Here is a 22,529-nt window from a genome sequence, read left to right on the forward strand (position 1 = left end):
ATAAGGTGTTGTATAAATAAGGCATTGCTGATGCAGTTATGCATTATTTGCTTTTCATTGTCAGTTGAAGCTCATGTATCCTGATTTATTGCAGTCTTTGTTCAAGAACCTCAAACTTTTTTGTCATTGCTGTATCCCATACCACTGTCAATTTTTTATATTAAAATGTATCCAGTGTTCTGTTTTTATTTACCCTGAGACACATAGCTTAATAACTTTTAGCATGAATTAGCCCATGCGTAGGGGGATGGTCCCTTTCCTCCAGGATATGACAGTGCCTTTTCAGCCATCTCAAGAATACGTGTGATACTGCCAATCGCTTTCTCATTGTGCAGAAGCAGCTGGCTGTCCTCCAGAGCCAGTTTTGCATATTCAACAGCCTGTTTTAAGAAAAGAGACATTCCTGTGTTAAAGGAATATGGATTTTCCTTTCAGGAAAGTTCTAAAGGAATTGCTCTTTTATGTAATGTTTCTAATAGACCATTCTTGCCCTATTATAAAACAAATAAAAAGAGCAAGACTAAGCTATATACAGCACTTTGAGCCTGCTCATCCATTCAGTAGGATTCTTGCTGATCAATTTCATCAGTTGCATTGTTCTCCTAAAGCCCTTGATCTTTTTCTCATTGACAGAGCACCATAAGAGAGGAGCAGATTTAGGCCATTCAGCCCATCAAGTCTGCTCTGCCATTGGATCATCAATAGCGCTATGGGGTAGAGAATTCCAAAAATTTAGCACTGTTACATGAGGAGAAATTTATTTACACACACATACCTAAATAGTTGATTCATTATCCTGATATTGATCTCTAGTTCTAAACTCTTCAACCAGAGAAACAGGTTCTTGTACTCCATCTGAGAGAAAACAATTTACCTGATTTCCCCAGAGTTCTCCCACTATGATCACAGATCATTCAAATACATTACAAAATTAATCAGCTGACTGTGAATTACACTACTCTTATCAGTGTTACAGCTTTTGAAGACAAACCAATGCAAATTCCAGGGCTTTGAAAATGCTTCTATTAATATTCTTTGCTTTACGGACAGAATGATCGGTAATCTCATATTGTTAGGCAAATTCTTTGAGAAAATACAGAGTGGGAATTGGACTACTGAAAAATCACTACCACAGTAATCAGAATAATGAACCATGCATTTCAATGAGTCATTGATCATTTTCATGTTTTACTCAATCAACTTGCTGTAGGCATAGGCAGGACTTTGACTACAGTTCAGTTAGTAAAGACTTCTTTTTAAAAAAAAAGCATTTACTATTGTATTATTCAGAACCTTTGAAATTTTATGGATGGGTTTAGTCATATGATACAAGATTTATTTCGTTATGAATTTTTCTCTCAGATTTTGCATTAATGCATGTGTTTCTCAAATGAAAAGACAATGTTTCAAATTAACATTTTCACAAAAAAGTTTCACCTATTTATGAACGGCAAACAAATTCCTCTATTGTTTTCCTGTGATGTATTTTGAAGATTTATAGATATGTTGCGTCTGCCAAATAAAATGCAGTTTTGACCAACAGTAGATTTTTAAAAAGTTCTTCTGATTTTAAGATTCTCGATTCTGTCCAAAATATGAATTGATGGGAGTACAATCAAAGCTACTCTTCCCTGTGAATAAAATGAAGTGATTTGAGCTATCTCAAGCCTTGTGGAGGCCTCTTGAGCACCTATATTGTACCTTCTGAGCTTGCCTATATAATCTGTAGTCGTATATTGTGGGCGGCACGGTGGCACAGTAGTTAGCACTGCTGCCTCACAGCGCCTGAGACCCGGGTTCAATTCCCGACTCAGGCGACTGACTGTGTGGAGTTTGCACATTCTCCCCGTGTCTGCGTGGGTTTCCTCCGGGTGCTCCGGTTTCCTCCCACAGTCCAAAGATGTGCGGGTCAGGTGAATTGGCCATGCTAAATTGCCCATAGTGTTAGGTAAGGGGTAAATGTAGGGGTATGGGTGGGTTGCGCTTCGGCGGGTCGGTGTAGACTTGTTGGGCCGAAGGGCCTGTTTCCACACTGTAAGTCTAATCTAATCTAAAAAAAATACCTGCAGTGCTTGTTGCTCAGGAGCTGTTCCAGGCACTTGTCTGTTCTCTTATTTCTTACTGAGCTTATTAAATAAAAGTCAGTCTTGTTTGAGTACATTCATCCTCCTTTCTCTTTGAGTGGTGATATGCTAAACAGAGTTAAATGTGAAAGTGGTAGATTTGATATTGTATTTAATACTTGCATGAGATGGAGTTTTGATAGAATGTTTTTCTTTGTGTTATGGGTCTGTTTGTAAACAATTTATCTCCAATCCGAATGGACCAATTTTAACAAACCATGGTACACCGATTATGGCTCAAGGAAGAACTAATTTGTTTTTGGCAGTTAACATTGGGAGAGAGAAAATTGACTTTTTTTCTTTTCAGAGCATTGAGAGTTCTGTTGAGAATGTTACTGATTAGTTTGGAATGTCATGGATTATGTTATCTGCTGTGTTCCAATTTTCACAGTTGTCAAAATGTGAGCAGTTTTCAGAGCAGGTTATTGGACATGGATTGGCTTGAAGCCTCAGTGGGCTGAAGTTTTGAATAAAGAAAAACTTTTTTTTTGCAGTTAGAATGTCAACCAGGTAGTACAAAGCTTCAAAAGAGGTTCTGCATAATTGGGGTAACGTTGACGTAACGCATTGTGTGTTCTAAAAACTGCTCTATTGATTTAACTTTTCTCTTATTTTTGGGGGTTCTTAAAAACAATAGCTATTTTCATTTGACACTGGGATGAGCTGTTATAGATTGTGAAGACAAGAATCTGAAGAAAACAGGCAAACTTGCTGTACAAACTTGAAACATGAACTTTTCTGTTCTCTCTACAGATGGTCTCTCCTCACCCCACTGACTCTTACTGGATTACAGGTCCACAGGTACCACCAGCTCTGTGACAAGGTGGCGAGTAGTAGTGTGTAACTTTAGCAGAGAATTGTGATAATCTAGTCTACCATTGGATTCATTTTAATTGAGCCTAACAATGTCTATGTGCTCACCTCCTCCCATGATTTTCCTCATCTCACATAATAATCTAATCTAATCTAATCTTTTGCATGGGGTTAAATTGCATAAAAATTAGGAAATCAAATGTAAAAGAGAAGGTAGGATTGCAGGTTAATGATGTGGCTAATTGTAACCATAAAAGGAAGGGACAGAATATGTAAACTTCATATTGCTGCAAGGAACCATAAAAATGTAGGTAAGTTTGATATTATAACAAACTTTAAACACTTTGCATCTCAATGCATGAAGCATTCAGAGTAAGATAGACAAACTGGTGCAAATCAAGATAAATGAATATGATCTATTTGTGGAAACATGATTACAAGACAGTAAGCAAGCAATGGTAGGCATTCACAGAAGTACATCAGAATTCATGCACCAGGTTATAGTCCAACAGGTTTATTTAAAATCACAAGCTTTTTGAGTGCTGCTACTTTTAAGGTTCTTTTAAGAACCACAAAAAAATGGCAAGTTTAAAAAAAACAAATCAAGAGAGCAGTTTTAAGAACACACGCATAAGCTCAACGTTGAAGTGAAGGGAAGCACACAGGCACAGAAGTTATCAGCACAGAGATCAAAAGATAGTACAAATGGAGTGAGTGGAATGTCAACAGTCTTAACTAACCAGTCTTTGCAGTTGATCAAAAGTGTCAGACAATGTGAATACAGTGTCAACAGCTGAACAGCAAATGAAGGGATGACATAATCCGATTAATTGGGGCAGAGAGACAACTACAAAATATTAAGAATAACATGGTGGTGGAGACAAACCAAATGGCTGGAATAACTTGATAGGTATAAGAGTTGCATGCCAGGAGTCTAACCAAAGTAACAAATAATCAAAAACTCTACAAACTAATTACGGTAGAGAGATCATAAATTATCAAGGTGATGGTGTTAAAACAGAACTTTAAGGAAGATTTTACAAATATAGAACAGTATGGTGAGGTTACAGAAAGCATGGCATGAATCCAAGATCACGGTTTAGGCCATCTTTGTGGATGTGGAACTTGGCTATCAGTTTCTGCTCAGCAATTCTGCATTGTGCATCTCGAAGGCTGCCTTGCATGATGCTTACCTGAAGATCAGAAGATGAATGTTCTTGACTGCTAAAGTGTTCTCCGGCAGGAAGAGAACATTCCTGTTTGGTGATTATTGCACAGTGTCCATTCACCTGTTGTCGTAGTGTCTTGCGAATATACCATGCCTTGGGACAACCTTACCTGCAGCGTATGAGATAAACAACACTGGCCAAGTCACGTGAGTACCTGCTGCGCATGTGGTGGGTGGTGTTCCCACATGTGATGGTAGTACCTGTGTCAATGATCTGGCATGTTTTGCAGAGGTTGTCATGGCTGGGTCATGCGTTATTGTGGTTGATGTTGTCCTCAAGGCCTAGGTAGTTTGCTGCGAATGATGGTTTGTTAAGGTTTGGCAATTATTTGAAGGGAGAAGTGAAGTTGTAGGGATGACATTGGCAAGATGTTCATCATCAATGACTTGCTGAAGGCCGTGAAGAACATGTCGTAATTTCTCCGCTCAGGGAAAGTACTGGACAACAAAGGGTGCACTATTGGTCATGTCCTGTGTCTGTCTTCTGAGGAGGTTGTAGCGGTTTCTGGTTGTGGCATGTTGGAACTGGTGATTCCTTGAGTTGAGGATCGTATCCTGTTCTGATGAGGACATCTTTCAGCAAAGGTTTCTGTCACGCTCCCCCTCATCTGAGCGGATCCTGTGTATGTACAAGGCTTGAACATAGGGGATGCTACTTTAACACGCATAGAATGGAAGCTAGATATCGTGAGGTTATCCATGGGCTAAAGGTAGAGTGAGGTACTGAGGTGACTGTCCATGATGGAGATGCATGTGTCCAAGAGTGAGACTAATTCTGAAAAGTAACCAATGGAATTCTGACGATGGGATGAAACTTGTTGATATACTGTGTAGTCGTTTCAGTGATTCCTTGCCATGAGTCTGAGGGAAGAAAATGTCTTCAATGTAACTGGTATATAGCACTGACTTGAAGTCCATGCAGCAAAGAAGGTTTGCTTGAACTTGTGCATGAAAATGTTGGCATATTCGGGTGCAAATTTGGTTCCTATTTGCTGTTCTGTGTGTCTGGATGAAGAGCTGGTTATCAAAGGTGAAGACATTGTGGTCGAGGATGAAGCAACTGAGTTATAGGATGGTGCCTGAAATTTGGCAGTTATTGGTGTTGAGTACTGAGGCTGTTTCAATGAAGCCATCATCATGGGGTTGCTGGTGTAGAGTGCCGAAACATTCCTGGTTCGACAAGTCTGTGGGTGCTGAGTTTCTGTAAGATATCTGTAGCATTGTGACAGAAACTGGGGGTTCCTTATACAATGGGTTTCAAGATGCCTTTGACAAAGCTGGAGAGGTTCTGAAACAAGGTTCCATTGCATGATAGGTGGGACATCTGGATCTATTGCTTTGTGTATCTTCGGAAGGCAGTAGAGTCTCCTGTGTAAGAAATATTTGGGATGAGAGTGTATAGGTCACTCTGAAAGTCTGGATCAAAGGTCTTGATCAGTCTGTTAAGTTAATGGATGTGTTCTTTGGTCGGATCAGCAAGTAGTTGTCTATCGTGTTCCTGGTTGTCCAGTTGTTGGTACGCGTTTGCAGTAGTCTATTCTAGTTTATAGTATGGTTCATGTCAAACATGTAGCCCCACCATTTTGTTCTGTATTGTAAAATCTTCCTTACTGTTCTGTTTTGACACAGTCACCTTTGATTACTTGTGATCTCAAATGGCACGGATAGAGAATGGGCTAATGGGCAAATAAGTGAGTGGGGAATGGGCTTCAAAAGGTTGGCAACTTGTATCCAGTGGGGTTCCACAGGGATCAATGCTGGGATTGCAACTGTTTACAAGATAAATTACTTGGAGGAGGCAAGTGAAGGCACGACAGCCAAATTTGCAGATGACACAAACACAGATGGAAAGGCATGTCATGAGAGTGATATAAACAGTTTACAGAGCGATCCTGCTAGGTTAAATAGGGCAAAAAGTTGATAAATGAATTATAAGGTGGAAAAATATGAAGTTGTTAAATTTGGAAGAGAGAAAAGTATTTAACTAATAGTATTTAAATGGAGAAAAACTGCAACACAATTCATTTTGGGGGAACTTGTGCATGAAATAGAGAAAGCTAGCACACAGGCACAGCAGATAATCAAAAAGCTTAGGTAATGTTGGCGCTATTTCATGGGGTTTGGAGAATGAGAATAGAGATGTCTTGCTGCAACTGCACAAGGTGCCGGTAAGACCACATCTGGAGTACTGAGAGCTGTTTGGATCCCCATTATTTAAGGAAAAATGTCATTTAATCAGATATAGTTCAGCTATAAGGTTCACTTGGATGATCCCTGGTCTGGAGGGATTGTCTTATGAACAACGATTAAACAAGATGGGACTCTACTCACTAGAATTTAGAAGAATGAGAAGTGGTCTCATTCAAATGTAGAGGATCCTTCAAGGGCGTGACGGTAAATCTCACAGGATATTTTCCTCATTGGAGAGTCTAGGACCAAAGGACATGAATTTAAGATTGAGCTGACGAATTTCTTCTGAGGGTTGAAAGTCTTTGGAACTCCTTGCCACAGAAAGCTGTTGGGGCAGATTCCTTATGTATATTTAAGGCTGAGATAGATTTGTGAGCAGTAGGGGAATCTGGAGTTATGGAGAAAGAGCAGGGAAGTGGACATGAGTGTTGGATTAGTCGTGATCCTATTGAATGACGGAGAAGGCTGGAGGGCCAAATGGCCTACTCCTTACTATTTCTTTTGTATTATTATAAATCAATTACATGAACCGACTGTTGCAGCAGATGAAATTAACTGAGTGCCAGCTGTGGCTTAGTTGTTATCAAGCTGAAATATGTGGATCTGGACTCGAGTCCCATTCCAGGAGGGAGTGTACTGACGGTGTGCTGCTTTGACAGCGATGCTGTCTTTTAGATTATATAGTTTCCATCTGCCTGCTCAGATGTGAAAGGTTCCATGGACTATTTCGGAAAACAGCAGATGATTCATCCTTGGTTGTTAGTCCAGTATTTAATTCCATTAACCAACAACACAAAACGAAATTGTGGTCATTATCACATTGCTAGTTATGGGAGTTTGCCTTGTCTGTATTGTCTGCTGCCTTTCCAATATTACAATAGTAACTTCAAAAATAACTTTATTGGTTGTAAAATGCTTTCAGATGTGGTGGTTGTGAAAAGCACGATATAAACTCAAATTTTCTTCATTTTTTTAACTATAATGTATCAGTTCAACCTTTGGGTTTCACACTGATTTATTCTGGTACCGCTCCCAATAATTGTTTTAAACCACTGAGCCATCAGGGGAATCTTGAACTTAGTTTCTAGCAGAAGGTGTGCAATCAGTGCTGTTGGATGAGTGAGAATTGTGTTCTGTAGTGTAATCTTTACCATGCCGGGAGATGTACTGGACCTAGAAGGTGAAGGATCAAGAAGGCAGCATGGTAGCACAGTGGTTATCACTGTTGCCTTTCAGGGCCAGGAACTCAAGTTTCATTCCAGCCTTGGGCGACTGTGCAAACACCACACAGACTTTCTTCCTGCATCTTGTGGATTTCTGCAGGGTGATCTGGTTTCCTCCCATAGTCTGAAGATGTGCAGGTTAGGTGGATTTGTCATGCTACATTATTCTGCATTGTCCAGGAATATACAGGCTAGGAGGATTAGCCATGGTAAATGTGAGATTACAGGATAAATTGGGGGACTGGGTGTGGGTGAGATGCTCTTAGAAGGGTCGGTGCGGACTCGATGGGCCGAATAGTGATTTGATGAATTTGTAGTAGTAAATATAATTTGCTTCCTGCCCTGTGCGGGATATAATTAATAGGTAATGGAAATCATTCCCCAAAGTAGAAATCCTTTTCCAAAGGTGCTAACTTATCTCAAAGTACCTGACTGCAACTTACTTATCTATTGCTTATCTGGCAATACAACACCTCTTAGCCGATATGGACAGTTCTTCTCATGAACATTGGCAAAAATGTCACTTTGTATGTGCAATTTGCCAGTAGGGGCAATTGGGAACAATCAGGTTGGTGTTGGACACCTTAGTTAATCTTTATGTTCATAGTTCAGTTTGCTAAATTGATGTAGGACTTAAGATTCCACATTTGCCTGACTTGGTACTATAAACCGATGAAGCAGTCATTCAATAAGCCTTTGCTCTTTCTGGTACTATCATAATGCAACAGGACCTTTTATCTCTTCACTTGTGACCTTTTATAAAGTTTCATTGCTTAGCAATTTGGCAAAAGCTTGATCCTCGTCTTCAGCAACTTAACAATAATAGAACTGCAAAAAATTGTACTTGGATCAAGTTAATTCTGTCAATGTGTTCAGGTTATGTCTTCTGATAGAGTAATGTAAATCCTACCTTTTTAAAATCCAAGAAAAGGAAATAAAGCATGGCCAGGGTCTCAGCAATTTTTCCAATTTTGCCTTGTTTTGGAAGGTACTCTTGGTTCCGCAGGTCAAAAATTGCATGCAGAACTTGAACTGCTTCTGCTTCCTGGGCATCATCTTCAGGAGACACAATGTGATTGTATTTAGAAATAGAATCTCATTCAGGTATTGTTCACTCAGCCTGTGTAACCATATAACCCAAAAGGAGATGACATCCTCATAAGAGAGAGAAAAAATAAAAGTTACAGAAATAAATTGCGGAACTCCCATAGCTGACTGAATTAGCAATGGCCTGGGAGGACATCATTTGCATTTATCTTTCAGCCATGTTAAACCTAGATGCAAGCAACTATATACCTGAGGTTGAAACACATATTTTTTCACTTTTGCCCTGCTCTCATTAGCTGCAGATATAGTGACAGATGAAATTGTTGCAGTTATAGTGTTTGTATGATTCATTGCTATTTCTATGGATGCCTGATTACATGAAGTCCATTTTATTCACCCATTCAGCAATATGAGTCATCTAGGAAAGGTCTCCTGATAGCTTCTTTTGTAAAGACAATTTATATCTGAACCATTTGGATTGGATGGTTCAAAGGTTGATTTTTAATTTGTGCAATTAAAAGTTCTACAATCTGTACCAAATCCACCCAAGGTCAGTCAGGATTCCCAGCTCTGCTTATTATATGGTGACTCCTGCTGGAAATTTGTTTGAGCTAATGTTGTAGCATTTTATGTTGAACCAAGATGTAATTAAAATACGTCCACATCCCCTAGTTACAAATCATTACTCTCCTCTTACACAGTCTAAACACATTGCTGTCTTTTATATTGGTATTCTTGTGAATTGCCTTGATGTAAGCAAGACAAAAACCTTTGACAATATTTTTAAACAATACTCAAATAATCTCCTTGCAAGCAGCAAAGACCAAGAGGAGTTTTTTTTCTTAAATTAGTGTTTTAACTAGCATCTTATGAACTGGCACTCTTGATAAACTGGCAAAAATTAGATATCTGAAATACTGGAAGTTTACTAAATTACGGCAGTGTCCGAATAGTCAGTTGAGGGTGAGAGTGAGAAGGATCTCTGCAGGTAGGTTTCTTTTCTAATTTAAGGCAAAATTCCATTATTATTTAAGTGATAAGTAATTACTTTTTACATATTAAGTAATGAGATGTTTTCTGTAATAATTTGGTAGAATGGTTGGTGTGAGACTGATGAGGAAATATCAATTTTAAATAGTCACAGTGTCAAAGAAATCAGATAAGGACCTTTATGTAGAATGGCTATGCTATAGACAGAAGTTGATGCAGAGTGTGGATAACATTTGAAATAGTGAATCAGATCTGGATTGTTGTTGCAAAGACCAATGGATACCACATATTTATTCATCTCCTCTGCTGTTTCCTGGGTCCCAGTATTATTTCTCCAGCCTCATCCCCAAGGGGCCAATGTTCACTTTGGCTTTTCTCTTCCTTTTTATATATTTAAAGAAGCTCTTGCTTTTCACATTTTGTTTGTTTTCTCACTATTTTATTGGTTTTGAAAACTTTCCCAATCCTTTTGACTTCCCATTAATTTTTAATGCCACATTAAGTGTTTCTTTTGGACTGATAATATCTTTAAGTGCTTGATAACTCTTGTGTAATCTTCTTCTTCACTGGAATATGTCTTTGCTATGAACAACGAACAATTTTCTTAAATGTCTGCCACTGTTCCTCAACTGTCTTTGCTGCTAAACTCCGTCCTTGGTCTACACCAGCCGGCTCTTATTTAAACTTAACACAGTTGTTCTCTCTCAAATTGTGATAAACTCTACCATGTTATGGTGTCTGCTTCCAAGGGGATCTTTTACTCTGGCATTATTTATTAAACCTGTCTCACTGCACATCACCAGATGAAAAAATAGCCTGATCCTTGGTTAGATCCACAATATATTGGTTCTCGGAAACTGTCTTTAATACACTCTATTAATCCTTTCTCATAGCTTCCTTTGCCAATCTGATTATCCCAATCTACGTGAAGATTAAAGTCACCCATGACTGATTTACTGACTCTGTTACATGTACTTATTATCTCCTGATTTATTCTTTCTCACTGTGAAGCTACTGTCAGGGGATCTATTGACTACTCTTACCAGTGTTTTCTATCCTTTAATATTTTTTACCTCCACCCATATGGATTATATCTTTATCTAAACATGTACTGGCACTGGGAGCAGTCCCAGAGGAAGTTTGTTAGTTGGCTCCAGAGCAGTAGTTTCCCAAAGGGCACTAGCAAAGAAGCGAAGATTAGCTATATCCTTTTTACGGACAGGAGACAAACTATTTTATTTAATGGCTTGCAGTGCTGAAGAAGATAGCAGAAATCCAGATTTTTTTTTAAGGATTCAGCATAGAACTGTAGCCAAGATCAAGTAATCAGATCTACCAGTATTAATTTAAAGTCAGGAGTTAGGCAAGCCTTTAGACAACTTTGTAACGATACTGAGAAATATAGCCAGAAAATATTAAGTTTAGGGACACAAATACAAGGCTGATAATCAACTAATTTGGGATTCTGCACACCCTAAACTATAAAAGTTCAAAGAGGAAAGATCAAGCTCTCAACATCGCAAACTCTTGACACTGCCAGAGCATATGAAGCCATGAAGCAGTTGAAAACACTGACTGCACAACAGCTAGGTTTCAAGTAAACCAAACAATGGAGGAAGAAGTTCTCCAGAAGCTGCATGAAGACCACATGGGAATGGAGAAATATAAACGTGGAGCCACATCACCTGTGTACTGGATAAGTATCTACAAAGACATTAAGAAGTGTCTACATGCAACGTTTTCCAGAAGTACAGAAACCCACAGCAGGAAGAGGTAATGATAGATACTGAAGTGCCATCCAGACCACAGTTAATGACTAAAACAGTCATAGTGCTTACATTTTAAAGAATTGGGGATATTATGTATTGTTACATTGTTTGTTTGTTTGTTTGTTTGTAAAAAGCTAGGAACTAATTAGGAAGTAATTGTATGTGTAAATATTCCACTAGGACAAACATTCTCCATTAGATAGTCAGGTCATCTGACCAGGCAAGCATGACAGTTGTATTAAAGAAAAATAGCTCTCATCTATCCAAGTTTAAAGTGTGGTTATTTGAACGTCTGAGCACCAGAAGACAAGAGAACATGAAGTATGTATGTTTGTTGGCCACTGAATGTATAATTAATGTATGACAATATTGCTTGGCCAAATCTGGGCATCAGAATCTTTATATCCTTGTCTTCCAAAATCTTAAAAAACACATTTGATGATTTTTTTTTTGTTTTCTATTCCTGCTTTGAAACCACACCACACCGCCAGAAACATCTGTCTACAAACACCTGCCCAATAATCAAGATTCTTCTCGGCCATCCTACACTTCTCAGCCTTTATCTCTGCACATCCAGTTTATGACATACTCTAAATTAACTCTATTGCTATAACCCTATATATAGGCTGCCATCTATTCTACTTTTTGATCATTAGAACTTGTTTGATATACTAAAATTTCAGAAACTTCTCTGGCCATCCTACACTTTATTGGTTGAACTAGCAAATCAATAATTATTTCAAACAGGTGATTTTACATGGAGAGAATTTGAAACAAATTTAAAATACTCCAGAATTTGACTAACCTTATTGGAGGAATTGCCCCAAAGTGTATCTGGCAATGTGGCTGGATTTACTTCCTGTCAATATCATAATTTGTGAAAGTACCATTCTTTAAGGAAACAGCTAAGTAAATTGTATAATACAGACCGAAAACATCCTCCAAGTCCACGATAGTGGTGCCAGGTTCTGGTGAACTGAGGCCTGCTTTCCACAGTGTTTTCTGAATCTCTGTCTCAACAAGCTCACCCAGGAAAGTATTCCAGATATCGGTTACCTGTATTTAAAATATGAATCATAAATGTCTTTTGCATTTAAACAACTAACATATAATAACATTTCCTGTTCAGAGAGATTTAAAAAAGGCATTAGACAAAGTTTTTTTTTCCACAGTGGCTGGTTTGCATGTGGAATGAACTTCCTGAGGAAGTGATGGATGCAGGGATATCTACGATACTTAAAAGACATTTGGACAGATACACAAATAGGAAAGTTTTGGAGGGATATGGATCAGAAGCAGGCAGGTGGGGCTCGTTTAGTTTGCGATTATGTTCAGTGTGGACTGATTGGACCGAAGGGTCTGTTTCCATATTGTATGACTCTGACTCTGTAATTGGTGTACTCAGCTCAATGTGTCACAATAAAAATGGTTGTCAAAAAAGATTGAAAGGCCAGTTATCTTAACCTCATCAGTAGGCAACATGCTAGAATATTATTCAAGAGATAGACACTTACTAAAAACATTATGATTAAGAAATTAAGTCATGACACAAGGTGTGTGATGACAAATCTGGAGTCTTTTGAGTATGTAATGTAAAAAGGAATTGATTAGTGGTGTGTTCTTGAAATTTTACAAGACTTTTTGATAAGTTGCCACTGTTGGTTCCACAAAATTAGGGCTTTTAGGACTGGGGATAATATTAATTGGAGGATTTTTGAATGGATAGAAAATTGTGTGTAGGAATAAATAAGGCATTTTCAAATTGGTAGGTTGTGATCAGAGGGTTACTAAAAGGATTTTGGTAGTTGGGCTCAATTGTGTACAATCTATATTAATAAATTAGATGAAGGGCACTGAGTATAATATGTTCAAAAGTAAAATACTGCAGATGTTATAAATCTAAAATTAAAAAGTCAGCAGGTTTGGCAGCACCTGGGAGTGACTGAAACATTATCACTGAGCTGGCTTATTAACTTTGGCAGAATCTGTGCTGAGAGAGAGAGAGAGAAACAGAAGTCCTGAGTATTCACAGCATTTTCTGTCTTTGTCATGTATTCAGATTTGCTAATAAAAACAAAACCAGGAGAATAAGTAAGTACTGAGGAGGACAAAATGAGACCAAAAAGACGTAGGAGGCTTACAAAATAATAAAAGGTGATAAAAAAGAGTGGAGAAAATTAGGGATCTAAAAAGGAATTCGCACATTGAGCATAGCTAAAATAGCAAATGAATACTTTGCATCTGTCCCTCTACAATTGTTATGGTGAAAGAGAAGCAAATTCAGTGTTAAAGGGCTTAAAATTGATATAAAGGAGGATTAAAAATTGGCTGAGTGATAGGAAACATGAGTAATCACTAACAGATGTTTTTAAGGTTTTGTAGTGGAGTTCCTCGAGGGTCAGTGTTGGAAACCTGGCTTTTCTGATGAATATTAATTATCTAGATCATAAGCTATAGGGCAAAATGTTAAAATTTGCAGATCATATGAAACTTAGAAGTGTACACTTGGTAAGGTTGTATAGAATTTCAAAAGGACAATGACAAGTTGGTGGAATGGGCGGATAGGTGGCAGGTGGAGGTTAATGTGGGCATGTGTGAGGTTATACATTTTGGAAGATATTATGACCAGTCATAGAGATGTACAACATGGAAGCAGACCCTTCGGTCCAACCTGTCCATGCTGTCCAGATATCCCAACCCAATCTCGTCCCACCTGCCAGCACCCGGCCCATATCCCTCCAAACCCTTCCTATTCATATATCCATCCAGATGCCTTTTAAATGTTGCAATTGTACCAGCCTCCACCACATCCTCTGGCAGCTCATTCCATACACATACCACCCTCTGTGTGGAAAAAGTTGCCCCTTAGGTCTCTTTTATATCTTTTCCCTCTCACCCTAAACCTATGCCCTCTTGTTCTGGATTCCCCGACCCCAGGGAAAAGACTTTGTCTATTTATCCTATCCATGCCCCTCATAATTCTGTAAACCTCTATAAGGTCACCCCTCAGCCTCCAATGCTCCAGGGAAAACAGCCCAAGCCTGTTCAGCCTCTCCTATAGCCCAAATCCTCCAATCCTGGCAACGTCCTTGTAAATCTTTTCTGAACCCTTTCAAGTTTCACAACATTTTTCCGATAGGAAGGAGACCAGAATTGCACGCAATATTTCAACAGTGGCCTAACCAATGTCCTGTACAGCCGCAACATGACCTCCCAACTCCTGTACTCAATACTGTGACCAATGAAGGAAAGCATACCATACGCCGCCTTCACTATCCTATCTACCTGCGACTCCACTTTCAAGGAGCTATGAACCTGCACTCCATGGTCTCTTACCATTGGAAAGGCAAGGATGGTCAACATGGCTTTGTGTGTGGGAAAATCAAACTTGATTGTGGTTTTTGAAGAAGTAACAAAGAAGATTGATGAGGGTAGAGCAGTAGACATGATCTATATGGCCTCCCTATGACCTTACCATTAAGTGTATAAGTCCAGCTAAGATTTGTTTTCCCAACATGCAGCACCTCACATTTATCTGAATTAAACGCCATCTGTCACTTCTCAGCCCATTGGCATTGGCCCATCTGGTCCAGATCCTGTTGTAATCTGAGGTAACCCTCTTTGCTTTCCACTACACCTCCAATTTTGGTGTCATCTGCAAACTTACTAACTGTACCTCTTATGCTCGCATCCAAATCATTTATGTAAATGACAAAAATTAGAGGACCTAGCACCGATCCTTGTGGCACTCCACTGGACACAGGCCTCCAGTCTGAAAAACAACTCTCCACCACCACCCTCTGTCTTCTATCTTTGAGCCAGTTCTGTATCCAAATGGCTAGTTCTTCCTGTATTCCATGAGATCTAACCTTGCTAATCAGTCTCCCATGGGGAACCTTGTCGAACACCTTACTGAAGTCCATATAGATCACACCTACTGCTCTGCCCTCATCAATCTTCTTTGTTACTTCTTCAAAAACCACAATCAAGTTTGTGTGACATGATTTTCCCATGCACAAAGCCATGTTGACCATCCTTAATCAACCCTTACCTTTCCAAATACATGTACATCCTGTCCCTCAGGATTCCCTCCAACAACTTGCCCACCACTGAGGTCAGTTGCCAGGTGAGGTCCCCCAATTTGTTGTGGCTCCAGACAGAATATGTCAAATCATTAAGCTCCTGAATTAGGAAGGTTGAAATGGCTTCCCTTCGTTATTACCTGTCTTCTGGGCTGGGCGCAACAGGTTAATTTGAAATAGGTCTCTTTTCTTGTGAATATCTTTCTCCCAGATCAAATGACTTTGTTTTAAAAGGAACCAATTAGAACGTAAGAACTCTGAGCAGGAGGAGATAGTTCTGCTTTGCCATTTAACATCATCATGGCTGATCTCATTTCTCCTTTCTTTACATGCAGTACAAGGATTTTAATAGGTGTTCTAAAGTTGTGACCTTAAACGCACATTAATTAACACACTAATACTTCAGGACATGAACATGCACAGATCAGGGTTGCAGTTGTTTTTAATTTTTTTAAAAATATATTCCTATCATGGTAATACAGGAGATGGCTTTCTACCAAGTGGGACTGCATAATGGGAAAGACATGGGGACAGGATCTAGAAGGTTCTATTCTAAAGGGGGTGTAGGAGAACAAGGACCCAAGTCTATATGTGCATAGGTCAACCAAGGTGGGAGGACAGGTTCAGTGATCAATCAATAAAGTATAAAGCATAAGAGCAAGGAGATTATGTTGAACTTGTATAAGATGCTGATTGGACCTCAGCTGGGGTACTGTAGTCAGTTTGGCACGCCAAACTTTAGGACTAATGTGAAGATAATGAAATACACATAACAGCCTTATGAGAATGGTTGCAGGGGGTGAGGGATTTCAAATTATAAATATAGATTTAAGAAGTTGGTTTGATAAATTCCAAGCCAATCCCAGAGATTGTCTTTCAATACAATTTCCTTCAGTGAAGAGACTTTAACTTCCTCAATCTTAACCATTTTTACTTCACGCCCGGTGTTACAGGTGCTCCTGTGTATATGGTTTTAAAATTTAAAGACATTTCTAAACTTATGAATCTGATTAACTAGACATTACAACAGGAACCTTTCTCCTTGGAGAATAAAATGTTAAGAGAACATCTGATTGAAGCATTCAAAATCATGAGGGCACATGTTAGATTAAATAGTAACAGAAGTAAAACTGATACTGAAAACTTTTTTGCACAGCAAGTAGTTAGGGTTGGAATGCACTATCTGAGGGTGACGTGGAGGCAAGTTTATTTGAGGATTCCAAAAGGTTATTGGAATTGTAGCCAAGTCCCATAACCATGATGACGGCCCCAACCATGATCTTGGGTTCATATTGTGCTACATGTAACTCCACCACACTTCTGTGTTTGCAAAATCTTCCTCACTGTTCTGTTTTGATACTATCCCTTGATAATTTGTTATTATTTCTCTACCTTAATTAGTTTGTACAGTTTTGGGTTACTTGCTACTTCGGTTAGACCCTTGTTATGCGACTCTGTACCTATTGTGTTATTCCAGTCATTTAGTTTATCTCTGGCACAATCTTACTTTTGAGTTTTTGTAATTATCTCTCTGTCTTAATGTCCCTTCGCTTACTATTCAGCTGTTGACACTTTTGATCACCTGCCAAAGACTTGTTACTCAGCCTGTCGGCACTCCACCGACACCATTATGCTGTCCTATTTGTCCTATCTCTCCACCCATAAATTCTGTATCTGTGTGCTTCCTTTCACTTCACCTGATGAAGGAGCAGTGTGCCAAAAGTTTGTGATTTCAAATAAACCTGTTGGACTGTAACCTGGTGTTGTGTGACTTCTGACTTTGACTACAAATATACAGGGGAATAGTGAAAGTGCACCCAGAGTATAGTGTTACGTTTTGGAATGACATACTCGAGACTGCAACAAAGTTCATTGAATTGATTACTTGGATGAGGGGAATTGTCTTATGAAAAGTAATTCAACAGAATAGGCCTAATTCCTAGAATTCAGAATGAGAGGTGATCCATTTGAAATATAAAATATTCATAAGAAGGGCTCGGCAAAGTAGAAACTGAGAGAAAGTTTTCACCGGCAGGGGCATCTAGAATGGAAATAAAAGAGGTAATTAGAAACTCAGAATATGAGATGAGAAATTCTATAATTTTAAGTAATGAAAATCTTTAGAACCTTCTTCACCAGAGAGCTATGCGTGTCCTTTCAAACCTGGAGCTCAATGGATTTTTGAGTATTAATGGAATTAAGGAACAGAGGGATCATGTAGGAAGATGAAGGAGGAGCACTCTGAAACCTAGTGCTTCCACATAAACCTGTTGGACCTGTTGTGTGATTTTTAACTTTGTACACCCCAGTCTAACACCTGCACCTCCAAATCATACAGGAAAGATTTGAGTTAGAACATCAGATATATAGATTTCTTCTGCTCGATTACATCGAGTACTCCAATGTTCAGAAAACCGAAAGACTTTGAATGCTGGAAACCAGGAACAAAAACAGAAATTGCTTGGAAAAAACTCAGCAGGTCTGGAAGCATATGTACAGAGAAATCAGAGTTAACACTTCAAATCCAATGATGCTTGTTCAGAACAGAACAAAAAAAACCTGACCTCCCATGTTCAGCACAGACCGAATAAAGTTTCTACTCAGCATCTACCTGACAACCCCAGAAGTATAGCTACTTCATGAGTGTCTTGCTTTCCATCAGAAAAGTTATCTTTTCCTGAATTAAGGTAACTTTTTAGCGGTAAAATTTAAATTCCCAAGCCTAATATCTCAAGAATTGAATAAGTCTCAACCACTCAATGAGACTAATGGTACCTAGCATGGTATTGACTTGTTAGCACATTTTAACTGGGATAATACTGATACTTAATACTAGTGTCTCCTTAGCTTAGGGTCTTAGGAATTCAATCAGAACTCCTGCTCCAATTCTTTGTAGAAAACCATATAAAAAATATGTGTAAGTTTGCCTGCAGCTGTGAGACATCTGTTGCTGAATGATTGCAAATACTTCATTCATGGGGAAAATGATAAGTTTGATAAAACTATCAGCATGAGACCAGTGCCTCCACAGAACTTTGCTCTTGCATGGGCCAAAACCTTCAAGCAAAGAGATACACACATTGTCAAATATTTAGTTTTTAAGGTGTTGATCGTGCTGCAGTGTGAGACACTGATGCTTACCTCCGAGTAGAGTGAGTCTGCTATATCCATCTTCTTCATTCTGTAAAACACATTAGCCATGTGAAAATATCCACCAGCTGTCCGAATATCAGATGCACCGAACACTTGCGTGGCATGGTAAATCTGTTGAGAATAAATATCTGTGTGTGAGTTTTGAGAAGATTTGTAGCTCAGGTTGAGGTTCTGGATGTAGCTGAGCTGGAAGGTTCCTGTTTACACATTTTGTCACCCCACTAGGTAACGTCTTCAGCGAACCTCCGGACCAAGCTTTGCTAATGATTCCTGCTTTCTATTGTATGTTTAGGTTTCTTTGGGTTGGTGATATCATTTCCTGTTCTTTTTCTCAGGGGGTGGTGAATCAGGATAAAGTTCCCCTATCAACAAACACTGGCTTGGACACGATTTACCACCCCCTATGTGTCTGTTGATAGGGGAACTTTATCCTGTTTCACCACCCCCTGAGAAAAAGAACAAGAAATGACATCACCAACCCAAACGTATAAATAGAAAGCATGAATCATCAGCAAAGTTTTGTCTGGAGTCTCAATGAAGATGTTACCGAGTATGGTGACAAAACATCTGAACATGAATCTCAGCGAGCAAACCTACATCCAGAATAAATATCTGCACTTCATTTCACAACTTTCAAAATAAAAATAGGTCTGATAATGCAGGATCTATTCACCATGTTTTATTTTAATCAAATAGTGAAACTATCTTATTACAGGCATAGAAAACAGAAATATTCTTGATTATATTTTATGTCTGCCTGTTGGGCTGAAATGGTGTGGACAACCAGAATGACGTGGTGCAATTCCAGATTTTTTGGTTCAAAAATCATCTAGCTGCATCAGTCAAAACAAATGTGTGAACAATTTAATGGGAATGGCAGTATTCTGCACTAAGTAAAATTCTTGCTAACCCCGTTCCTTTGCGCTTGGCCCATATCCTTCCAAACCTTTCCTATCTATTTGTTTGTTCAAATGCCTTTTAAATATAATTAATGTACCCACCTCAATCACTTCTGCTGACAGCTCATTCCACATACATACCACCCTCTCTGTACAAAAGTTGCCCCTCAGGTTCCTTTCATTCTTTCCACTCTGATCTCAAACTGAGAGCCTCTAGTCTTTGATTCCCCAACTCTGGGAAAAAGACTGAGAGCATTCACCCTATCCATGCCTCTCATGATCTTGTACACTTTTATAAGATCCTTCCCCCCCCCAGTCTCCATGATAGAATGGTTTACAGGAAGGAAATTAAAGATTTGGTCTCAATGTTGTTGCAGCTTCAGCAATTCTCTCAAACAGACAAGATTCAACACCCTTATGATTAAATGTCTGCTGACACTTTCTTGGCTGAGGAGTCTGGGTATTATTCCCAAATCCCACATCACAGTTCAAGTCTTTTACAATGAGAGAAGGAAAAATATGAAGGAATTTCTAAAAATAAACTTATGAACTGTCTATCTATACATCAAACTATCTATACATCAAACCATTCTCTTCCATATAGGCAAAAACTGAGCTGAACGCTACAGTTATAAGACAATTCTCAGCTACTTACATCATCAGCAAAGTACCAAAGTGCTTTCTCGTTGTCACATTTGGCTGTGTACAAAAGGCCCAGGTTTCGGTATAATTTGTATTGGACAGCAGTAACACATTCTGTGGTCCTCATCACTGTCCAATGAGCCTGCGAGAGATAGTCTTCTGCTTCATCTAACTGGCCAAGGCCTGGGCAACATTCAGTACACAAAAAAAAGGTCAAATTACTAATTGAACATGAATAGAACAAGGCTTAAAAATATACCATCTCAGTAGAGTGGCACAAAGCCCTGGAGAGCTCAGTAAACCCTGATTACCGGTTAGTGATCTTTGCCTGAAAGTGTCCATGTTTGGTTCTTTGATATTGTCAGTTTCAAGTTCTACGGCATTGCTTCCAGTCAAATATTCTGCTAACACTGACTTTCTTAGCTCATACATGAAAATAGCTATTTGGGCAAGGTACTGATGGAATACTGGCACCAGCTAATGCTGCATATAAGGCCTCACAAATCAGTGATAGTTTATTCTGCTGACTCTACTTTAAAAATATATTACCTTTGTCATAGCCCAGAGGGGAAAAAATGGTATTATTTAGAATGTGAACATACTGGTTGTCTAGTTTGAAATATACAAGATGTGTCACAGCAGTCTGAGCCAATCAGCAGTTTATCAGTGACCTTCTGTCCATCAGAATGTCAGAAGTGGGGATGATTGCACAATGTTCAGCGTCATTCATGATTCCTCAGATCCTGAAGCAGCAACAAGATCACACAGTATCCAGGCTTGGGCTGACAACACTTGCATTACACAAATGACATTTATTGGTGTTACCATCACTGAATTCCCCCACTATCAACATCTTTGGGCTTACTATTGACCGGAAATTCAACTAGGCTCGCTACATGTGGCTACAACAGCAGGTCAGAAGCTAGGAATACTGCATTGAGTAACTCACCATCTGACTCTCACAACCTGTCCACCATCTACAAGGCACAAGTCAGGAGTGTGATGGAACACTCATCACTTGCCTGGATGGGTGCACCTGAAAACAACACTCAACAAGCTCAACAGCATCAAGGACAAAGTAGCCTGCTTGACTAGCACCACATCCATATCCATTCCCTCCACCGATGCTCAGTAGCAGCAATGTGTACTATCTGCAAGATGCACTGCAGAAATCCACTGAAGATCCTCAGACAGCATCTTCCAAATCCACGAGAACTTCTATGTAGAAGGACAAGTGCTGCACATACACGAGATTACCACCACTTCATCATCCTGACTTGGAAATACATTGCCATTCCTTCACTGTCACCGGGTCAAAATCCTGGAATTATCTCCCTAGGGGCATTGTAGGTCAACCATTGTAGACTGCGGTGGTTCAAGTAGGCAGAGCAGCCAAGGAAAGGCAATAAATGCTGGCCAGCCAGTGATGCCCACGTTCCATGTGTGAATAATAAAAAAAACTTCTGATGAATCTGTTGCGCAATATATTCTTCATGAGGTACAGTGTCCGGAACTATATGACTCTAAATAGGTCAATCCACACCTTTATCTAACTTCTACTCCTTTGTATTCCATTCTCCTTGATGTAAAAACCAATATCTATTACCTTTCAAAATTACTTGTGTATCTATTCACCAGCTTTTAGCAATTTCTGTTCTTGGATTTCTAAATCTCATTTACAAGATGATCTGATCTCTTTCATAGGTTCAAAGTAGATGGTTTGTTCAGCTCATGCTGACAGTTTAATAATTGTACAGTTCCACACAAGTGAGAAGTCCCCAAATAACATGCAAGACATTCTTACCAATACTAGCCTCTGCCAAGAGTAATTGTGATGGCACTAGCTCAGCAGAGGTGTTGCCATAAACAGCATTTGCAAAGCGCAAAGACTGCAAGGCTCCAGGAATAGCTTCCTCATGTTTACCCTCGAAAAGAAGCTTCTGGGCCACTATGCGGGTCAGATTAATGAGATGTTTCTGTAAAACAGTAAAAGCATGAGACAAATCTCAAGTAACAAATATTTGTTCAATAGAATTATGTTAGTACAGCAGGTAGTTAATAGAATTACTGACAAGCATCCATGTACAAAACTGCCAATTTAAAACTTTCTTGTTCAAATTTTCCTACTAGCTCCCTTGCAAGTTCTTCCGTAGAACATGGCAGCACTCCATTACTGCACAAAGTGCCATTTTTCATATGTAAGTGAGACAATGAATGAGGGTTTCACCAGAATACAGGCTCAGGCAGGGCAGAGTTAGATGACGATAAGGAGGCTTTGATGAAAGAGTTGGTGTGTCGTCGGAAGTTCAACTTCAGATGCAATATGATTCCAAGTTTGTAAACAAGACCAAAAGTATATACAGTATTAAG

The 22,529-nt window shown here is 39.1% G+C and overlaps 1 protein-coding gene across 2 annotated transcripts in view; it reads right to left on the minus strand.

Annotated features, from left to right (window-relative positions):
• The window catches only part of zmynd12 (zinc finger, MYND-type containing 12), a 30,111-nt gene continuing 7,582 nt past the window's right edge, over positions 1-22,529 (minus strand). The window contains exons 3-8 of one of the 2 annotated variants that reach the window (XM_060852218.1): positions 21,964-22,135; positions 20,173-20,342; positions 18,607-18,729; positions 12,313-12,439; positions 8,488-8,633; positions 1-380 (exon numbers count right to left, since the gene is read on the minus strand). In XM_060852218.1, the coding sequence (XP_060708201.1) occupies positions 219-380; positions 8,488-8,633; positions 12,313-12,439; positions 18,607-18,729; positions 20,173-20,342; positions 21,964-22,135 (900 nt within the window). In that variant the 3' untranslated portion in view covers positions 1-218. Of the gene's footprint in view, positions 381-5,318; positions 5,533-8,487; positions 8,634-12,312; positions 12,440-18,606; positions 18,730-20,172; positions 20,343-21,963; positions 22,136-22,529 lie in introns of those variants that run through there. The other variant, XM_060852219.1, reaches the window with a different exon arrangement.

This window comes from Hemiscyllium ocellatum, chromosome 37 (assembly GCF_020745735.1).
Source record: "Hemiscyllium ocellatum isolate sHemOce1 chromosome 37, sHemOce1.pat.X.cur, whole genome shotgun sequence".
Lineage (NCBI taxonomy): Eukaryota > Metazoa > Chordata > Chondrichthyes > Orectolobiformes > Hemiscylliidae > Hemiscyllium > Hemiscyllium ocellatum.